The sequence below is a fragment of the Chenopodium album genome, chromosome 8 (genome assembly GCF_948465745.1).
Source record: "Chenopodium album chromosome 8, dcCheAlbu1.1, whole genome shotgun sequence".
NCBI classification, from domain to species: domain Eukaryota; kingdom Viridiplantae; phylum Streptophyta; class Magnoliopsida; order Caryophyllales; family Amaranthaceae; genus Chenopodium; species Chenopodium album.
The window spans coordinates 9,854,818-9,863,602 of record NC_137841.1 but is presented as its reverse complement, the minus strand read 5'-3'; the positions used below and the strand labels follow the sequence as shown (position 1 = coordinate 9,863,602).

Genomic DNA, 8,785 nt, shown 5'->3' with positions numbered 1-8,785 from the left:
AGGCAAGAGCTTTAATTCAAAGCTTCAAACAAAATCCAAGTGAGAGTCTCTTTTAAGCATGGGAGAGATATAAGGAGTATCAAAGGGAGTGTCCTCACCACGGGATTCCAACCTATCAAATTATTAAAATTTTCTATGGAGGCCTAAGTCCCCAAGGCAAGTCATGCCTAGATGGAGGAGCCGGAGGTCCCATCATGAATAGGACGGAAGAAGAAGTGGTGGACATCATCGAGGATGTTGTGAGGTACTATAGAGATTGGCAAGATGGTGAGAGAGAATCAACTAGCAAGAGTAGCTCTTAGGTGTACTTGGTTGATCATTTGAATGCAATCAACAATCTGTCCTCACAAATGGCAAACTTGGGGAAGGAAGTGAGTGCAATCAAGGAAAAATTGGAGAGTTCTTCTTCCTAAGCTCCAAGTCTTCCCTCCCAATTTAAGGGGAGAGGTACTCCTTCTAACTCTCATCCCCCTCCTTCTTTTAGTAACATGCCTAGTGGTTGTTTGTTTTGTGATGTGTGTAGTTCATATGATCATGATTCTAATAATTGTCCTCATGCTTTTCTGGAGAGTAATGATGATTTTGACAATAATGAGAGTGAACATATGAACTATGTGTCAAACAACAATAATGTGCAAAGGTTTGATAACCAAAGGGGTCAATGGAATAGGAATTACCAAAACCATGGTAATTTTGACAATTATAACCAAGGTGGTGGTTATAGGAACCAAGGGAACCAAGGTTCTCGAGGTAACTATAACAATCAAGGTTATAGTGGCCAAAATTAAAACCAAAATTATGGTAATCAAAAGGAAAAATTGTCAGGAACTACATGCTAAATAGGGGTATTTGGAAACAACTACCCACTAAAAAAATTTATCAAAAAAACTACCCCCTAAATTGAAAAAGTTAGAGTAGCACTACCCATTTGCATTTTTCGACGAGAAAGTCCGGCATGTGGGGCCCACTTTTTAAAATTTTCTTCTGAAAATTCCTAATTGAAGAAGTGAAAACAAGTAGGGTATGCAATTCATAGGTAATTCTTCTCTTTTAATTCATTAATTATGAATTTTGATGTTAGGGTGTACCGATTAGAAAAATTAGGGTTCTTAGAAATTGGGGATAATTTAAAATTGGTTATATTTATTGCTTTTAATTCAAATTTCTTATCTTAGGGTTATGAATTAAGGTCCAATTTGTCATTGCATCTTGTCTTTTCAGAGAAAAATTGAAAAAGTGGGCCCATGCGCCGGACATTCTCGCCGGAAAATGCAAATGGGTAGTGCTACTCTAACTTTTTAAATTTAGGGGGTAGTTTTTTTGATAAAATTTTTTAGTAGGTAGTTGTTTCCAAATACCCCTATTAAGCGTGTAGTTCCTGACAAATTTTCCTAATCAAAACAAAGGTTATGGAAATCATAATCAAAGTGGTGGTAACCATAATCAAGGTTATGGTCAAAATCAAAATAGGGGTAATTACAATCAAGAGAGAGGCAACTTTAAAAATAATGCTCAAAGAGGCCTGATCACGGGTTAGATAGGTCGTTAAGCTACTACCCTAACCAAATTAATCATTTATAATACCTAAACTTACACTAAACTAGTTAGTGGCAAGTAAAGGGTCGAACCACGAAGACTAAGTGTATCAATTTGTGCAAATTAGACTAGTAGGAAAGGTTGTGAGATAGAGAGAGATTAAACCAAACACTACTAGGAGAAAATAACTAAAACTAGGGAAAGTGGAATCCAATTACATCAATGCATTCAACAACATCATACAATTAGATGAAAATGACCTCGATTAGGAACATCAACACATTTAATTCACTCTCGCACAATTAAGCATGTTAATTATCCTACTAAACTAATTTACTCTCGTGCAACTAGCCTAGTAAAGGTATGGAAGAATTTAGGGCTCTTAACCAACTCACTCTCGCACAATTGATTGAAAGCACAATTAAAAGCATAGAATCAATTAGCTAGAAAGATTCTAATCCATAAAAGCATCATCCATACACAATAATCCAGAAACAATTTCATACTAATCACAATCAATCATTCAATTCATTAATATAACCTTAATCCAATTCCCTAGAACAAGACCTAAGCTGACATAATGGAGATAGACATGGAAAACAAGGTAAAATAAGAATGAAAACAAGATCAAACAAACAAGCTAATTAATCTACTTAAATCAACAAAAAAAAAAAAAAGCAAAAACTAAGAATTAAGCAAAGCAATAAAGATGAGAGAAAGTTAGAGAATGCTCATTGAATAGATGAGAAGAAGTTCCACAAAGTTGCTTCTTCAACCTCTCAAAAACTCCATGGAAATCCAAGCTTTCTCTCTCTAAAACTACTCCTAAACTATAGAGAGAAAATCCTAATCTAACCCTAAGAAAGAGAAAAATAAAAGAGGCTGAACTAATCTAATCTAGGTAAAATAAAATGTTGATTGAAAGTTAAGAGAAAATAACCCCCAAAAGGGGTATTTATAATACAAGTTAAAAAAATAAAATAAATAAAACTAAATTAAAAAACAAACCTAAAATAAAATAAAATAAAAGAAAATAAAGTGGAAAATAACCCCAAAACACCCAATAATTCCCACCAGACCAACGAATTTCATTTCGTGGCTGCTCCTGATTTCCTTCATCACCATCACCACGCATCATCATCCAACCATCATCTTCACCGTAAATCAGCATCATCATCATCTAGCATCAAATCGTGGCCATCCGATTTTCATTAAAATCACGTGAAAAGCTCGTGATTGACCCATATTTGCGCGCCCGCGAAGACGTCGCGCAGAGGCCGCGCAAACTTACTGCCTCAACTCTGATTTTGGACTCCATTTGTGCGCCTTCTGACAGTGCTGCGCGGCCGCAAGTAGCTCCAGTCGAATTGGGGCTAAATTGGGCTGTTTTGTATTGGGGGTTGCTTTGTATTGGAGGCTGCTGCTGTTTCGGTGATTGAGAACGGTGGCCAGCTGGTGGTTTGTGATGGTTGGTGGATGCGGTGAATTGGTGGTTTAATTGGTGAGTGGTAGAGACTCGAATTGGGAGTTGGCTGGTGGTTTGGGTTGCTGTGAGTTGAGGGGTTTAATTGGTGAGTGGTTTGGTGGTAATTGATGGCTGTTTTGCGTGAGGGAGCAGGGGATTGTGGTGGTGATTGCTGGCGGTTTTGGCGGTGGCTGGTGATGTGGGTTGCGAACAGAGGTGGTGGTTTGCGTGGCTTCCTGTCATTGTTGGGTTGTTGTGGCTGGTGGTGTGTGGTGGTAAGAGAGTTTGTTGTTGTTGCTGTTGGTATTGTTGAGGAAAGTAGGTAGCAGGGGAGAATTGGTGGGCTGCTGGTGCGGATTGGTGAAGGGGAATTGGCTGGAGATACGGTTGGTGGCTGGAGATACGGTTGGTGGCTGGAGGTTTTGGTGTTTATTTGGTGGCTTGTTTGGGCTGTTTGTGGGGCTGTGAAAAGATGAAGCAGGGGTTGTTGGTGGTTGTTTGGTGTGTGGAAAGCAGTGGAGCAGGGGAGAATTGATGTGAAGAGGGTGTGGTGTAGGTTTAGGTGATGGTGGAGTGAAGGTTAAGAGGGCAGCAACTACGAATATGACTTTGAAACCCGAAACACCTACAACCAAAATCACGAGGGTATTACCACGAGATAAAATAAAATAAGATAAAGATAAAATAAAATAAAATAACTTAAAAATAAAATCAAAATAAATTAAATAAAATAAACTAAAGAAAACAAATATGAAAATAAAATAAAATAAGAAAATGAGAGAAACTAGGAATTATTAACTAAAAATACGAAAATAAACTTAAAACTATTAAAAACTACTAAAATACTCAAAATAAAGATAAAAGACGAGAATAAGCAAATAAAAGAAGTAAAGGACAAAATGGGCTAGATTATTGGAAAATAAGCCGGAAAACGACTCAATAAACACCCTAAAAGTGACATAAAAGTCACTTATCAAACTCCCCCAAGCTAACCTTTTGCTCGTCCTCGAGCAAATTAACATGAAACACGGGAGAAGGAGAGTGAATTATTCATGCAAGAAAAGCTAAAAAGAGAAATAATATACACTAACTCACTTTTGTAGGAGTCACGGTCAGTTTTAGCAACTAAAGACAAGCCCTTTAAACCCTTAGATCGCCCTAGAGGACGAGTGTGCTCTCGTGAGGGTGTCCTAAGAGTTTAACCCACAACTCTAAATAAAAACCAAGGTAAGGGAATAAAAAGAAAAGAAAAAGAAACATAAAAAGAGAAAGAAAACACAAATTTCATATTTGGACACGAGATAGGAACAAGCACCAATGAATGCAAACCTATTTAAATAGACAAATGTATGCACGTTCCAAGAAGTCAATGGTTGATTGAAACATAACATATGCTAAGCATAGAGAACTAATGGGGACACAATCCACCCTAGCCCTAACCAATCGGGCCGCGTTCTCTCCACTAGGTTCAAATCAACCCTTAAGCTAGCTTCTCATGATTTCACGAAGGAACCGGAAAAAGATAAAGAAATGAAAATCTCTAAGAAGGTAATCCCGACATCTCAACTATGCATACTCTCTCCATAGGTTTGAAGTCTATCTCCCTCCACTGTTCTTTGACCTAACCCCACTAAAGTCTAAGGGTCTTTTATTGGGTTGTAACGTAAGGCTAAGGGTTAAGGCGGGGTAAAAATTTGAAAATTTTGGTGATATTTCCTAACACTAGTGGAAAAAAGGCCATCCGTAACGGGCAAAAACTGGCCATCCGTAACTGGCAGCGTTCGTTACGTATGCGGCCGTTACAGATGGCCTTTGTTATTTGTAACGGGCACCGCCCGTTACGAATAATAGGTTATTCGTAACAGGCACCTGAAAAGCCTGTTACGAATAACCCCGCTATCCGTAACGGGACATGGTTTGCCCGTTACGAATACTGTGTAATCAAATTTAAAAAAAAAATCCAGCAAAATGCTGGATTTTGCACACCATTTTATCATTTAATTGAGATGTATATATTTTTTATACAAATATAGTATACAATTTATATTTCTTCTAAAAAAAAATATACAATTAATATTAATAACTAAAACTTTAAAAGAACATCCAAGTTAAACCAAATCTAAAGTACACTTGTTTCCTGATTTCAAAAAAAAAAAAAAATTACACTTGTTTCCTCTAAAGGCGTTATGTTTTACTTATTTGATATTGTACACTTAAGCTACTCTCACCCAAACTTAAATCTACCAGAAGGGCCTTATTAGCTTTCATAGCGGTTGAGTTGTCCAGCAAAGTTCCATCCAAATGAAATGGGAATAACAGGTACGCTTCATGATTCCAAGATTGCTTTTGAGGGGCCTAATTAATGCAAACATATTAATTTAAAAGATACTTTTAGATATGAATATACAAATGCACAATCTACAATATTGAGAGACCACTACACTGCTACAAGGTTGTAATCATGATCAGCAACTTTACTATATAGCAACCAAAAACAAGAACAGAAAGCTGATGAAAATGCAATTGTTTGCATATCAGAAAAGACTATAAAACTCCGAAAATTCCACATGGGTTTGTTTCTTTTCTTTAAACTTAATTCTCATAGGATAGACTTAATATCTCACAAGTTACTTAGATTAGCAATCATCAAGTGAACAGAATAGTCTACAATTAAGCCTTTAATAATTCACACAAAATTATGCCAACTAAATAAGCAATCCCACTGATGGCATAAAAAAATCAGTTAAGTTTGAATTCTCAAGCATATCAACATGCACTAGACAAAGATAGAGATATCTTTTTGAATTTATGAAACAACACTAGATTAAAACAACTTCCAGGAAGTATTTAAAAAGCCTTACACTGAGATTTAAAATTGATTGTGGATTCAAAATAATTGATTTATTTATGTACATGCATACATGCTTTCAAGTTTCAACACCTTGTAATCCGGATTTATAAAATACATAAAGCTCAAGGAGGGGGAAAAGAGAAGGACCTAAACACAGTCGATTACCTTGAATTTGATGATAGCATGATCAAGAAGGGGAAGCAGATTAGGATATGTAAAAAGGGAGGAAACTCGGATCTCCTCCCTCACCAAGTCCAGCTGCTCATTGTTTTGAATCAATACTTTCTTCATAGCTTAAGTCCCATCATCTTAAAAAAGGTTCATTTCGAATTTACATCACATATTAACAAATCGAAATCAAACGGACAAAAAATTACAAATAATCACAATTTCAATACAACTCATACATTATTAACCATATTAAGATCAAAACTCCTCATAAGTCATAAACCCACAAATCAAAATTTAAATCAATAAAAAAATCACAGTAGCTATGACATCTGCCTCTAATTCACCTTGTTTACAGGTTGAACTACAGAAGACCTCGTCTCCAGGATTCCTAGTGATAGGAAGAGATTCTCCAATGAGAGCAGATTGATAAATCTTCAAAGGATCACCCTCAAGAAGACGAGCATCAGCAGGGACTATGTCTCCTAACTTGATGCTAATTATGTCTCCTAGGACTAGAATTGATGCCTCTATTTCACCCCATCGCCCATCTCTGAAGAACCTGTATTGAAGAGTTAGCATTATTTTTATAAATCATATAGCTGCAACTACACTTGAGCCTTTTTTTGTTAGTGACTTACTTTGGTTTTAGGAGCATGGTTAGCCATAAGCACTGCTGCTGCATTACCAACATTGTTTTCTTCTATGAAACTAATAGTAGAGTTGATCACCAGAAGCACCATGATACCCACAAAATCATGCCGATCTAGAGGCTTATTATCACTATTTGCCAATACAATAGCCATTAAAGCAGCTGCTTCCATAACCCATGACCATAGATTCCACATAAAGCCAAGAAACTTCAAGAGTTTGCTCTCCTGTTAATTCCAGATCAACGGTATCAGATGTGAAAAAAGCTTGATTAGATCGACCGGAAGTTAATGAACACAGTTAATACTTAATTTTCTTCAAGAGTGAAAGAACAATGGATAAACCTTTTTTTCTTCTAGCTTGTTATGTCCAAAAATTTGAAGACGGTTGGTTGCATCATCTAAAGTTAGACCTTCTCTTGAGCATCTCAAACTCTCAAACACCTCCTCTATAGGAATTTTCTCCTACAAAGAACACATGTTTAATCATTGAAAACATGAGCCCCTCATAAATCATTGTTAGATAGTATCAAAACCATTTTTTTTACAGAACGAATTAGCATAAGTTTAAGAAGTAAAGGGGTAATAAATCAATAAAGTATCCAACAGATCAATTCTCTATCTTACACCAGGCCAGTGCTCCACAATGGACTCTCTCTACCTCATACTACGTGATACAAACTGACAGCTTTAAGGCATATATAATTTTATCTTTCATTGGAGCCCACACCATCTTATCCCATAACACGAGCCAGAACAAATTGATCAGTGAAATTGATTCCTATTATTTTTCACCAATTCATCGAATAAGGGTGAGTAACAAAAGCAAGCACTCATTACCTTAGAGACAAAAGGCATTGACTAATATCACCCAAAAAATATGAAACCAAAGACTACCTACTTTAATAGCTCTGTATATATACTAGTTGCTTGAAACGACTAATGACATTTCCTCTCCCTTCTTCCCACTCCTTCCAGCATAAGAAGACCACCATTCATTCGTCCAGAATTAAGTACTCTCTAATTCTCATAATTATTTATATATCACACCTCCAATTCATTTTTCACAATGACAATAATAGCGCATTTGTTGAATTGTTCAAAGTACTCAAATTCTATCAAAAGCTCATCACATCAACCATATATAAAAAAAATATATCACAGAGTGACAAAACATAATTCTGAAAATCAGATTATACAAAATCTACTCAAAATGAATTTTCAGCCAAAAAAAAAAACAATTATTCAAATGAAAACTAAACCACAAACAATAGAAAAATCAGTTAATGCAAAAAACTACTCAAAATGAAAATTCAGCAAAAAAAAAAACAATAATTATAACAAATATTAGAAAATTAGATTACACAAAATAGACTCAAAATGTGATGAAAGATCAGGCAAAAACACAATTATTCAAATGAAAATTAAAACACAAATATTAGAAAATTCAGATTATACAAAATTTACTAATTCAGCCAAAAAAATATTAATTGAAACGAAAATTAAACCACAAATAGTAGAAAAATCAGATGATTTAAAAACTAATTAAAATAAAAAATCAGCAAAATAAAAATAGAAAGCGAGTATCGTGATTAGGGTCATCAGGAACAAAAGCGATATCAAGTAGAACAACACCAGGATCAATCGGAGTAAACTCTATCCCATTCAGAAGGCAAGTCATCGGACTTCGCCGGAAGAGTAGTCAACAACGGCAACATTGACATTGACAACAAAAGCGCAGTAGTTAAAAAATGGAGGCTGTAAAATTGAAGACAACTCGCAATTCAAATTCGACATTGACAACGACAACGACAACGAAAGCGCAATAGTTTTTTCTCTAAAATTGATGGAGGAGAGGAGAGAAGGACGGGGGGGAGAGAAAGAGGAGGAGAGGAGAATGGCGGGGAGGAGATGAGAGGAGAGAGAGAGAGAGAGGAAAGAGAGAGGAGGAGAGGAGAAATGACGGCTATTAGGTGAAACCCTAAAAAGCCAAGTAATGGGCTTCTCTATCAGTTGGGCCAAGTTACGTGTAATATAGTATTTGTAACGGGCAAATTAGTGTCCGTTACAAATACTTATTTATTTGTAACGGGCACTAATTTGTCCATTACAAAT

General features: G+C 36.0%; 1 protein-coding gene and 1 non-coding gene across 3 annotated transcripts; both read right to left on the bottom strand.

Annotated features, from left to right (window-relative positions):
• On the bottom strand, positions 1 to 106 carry LOC145557090 (small nucleolar RNA R71). The gene has a single exon (XR_014092164.1). It is a non-coding gene; the product is annotated as a small nucleolar RNA R71 (small nucleolar RNA).
• A 5,361-nt stretch (positions 107 to 5,467) lies between these two features.
• On the bottom strand, positions 5,468 to 8,452 carry LOC145555828 (plasma membrane ATPase 4-like). 2 transcript variants are annotated; one of them, XR_014091571.1, is made up of 5 exons: positions 7,511 to 8,452; positions 7,016 to 7,135; positions 6,662 to 6,898; positions 6,368 to 6,582; positions 5,468 to 6,160 (listed from the first exon to the last, which is right to left on the bottom strand). XR_014091571.1 is itself a non-coding variant. In XM_081617548.1 (4 exons), exons 1-4 carry the CDS (start codon positions 7,526 to 7,528, stop codon positions 6,556 to 6,558), a joined length of 402 nt encoding a protein of 133 aa, XP_081473674.1. In that variant the 5' UTR covers positions 7,529 to 8,452; the 3' UTR covers positions 6,196 to 6,555. The 2 variants fall into 2 exon arrangements, 1 of the variants encoding a protein (XP_081473674.1); XM_081617548.1 differs by lacking the exon at positions 5,468 to 6,160 and having other exon boundaries at positions 6,196 to 6,582.
• Positions 8,453 to 8,785: the final 333 nt, after the last annotated feature.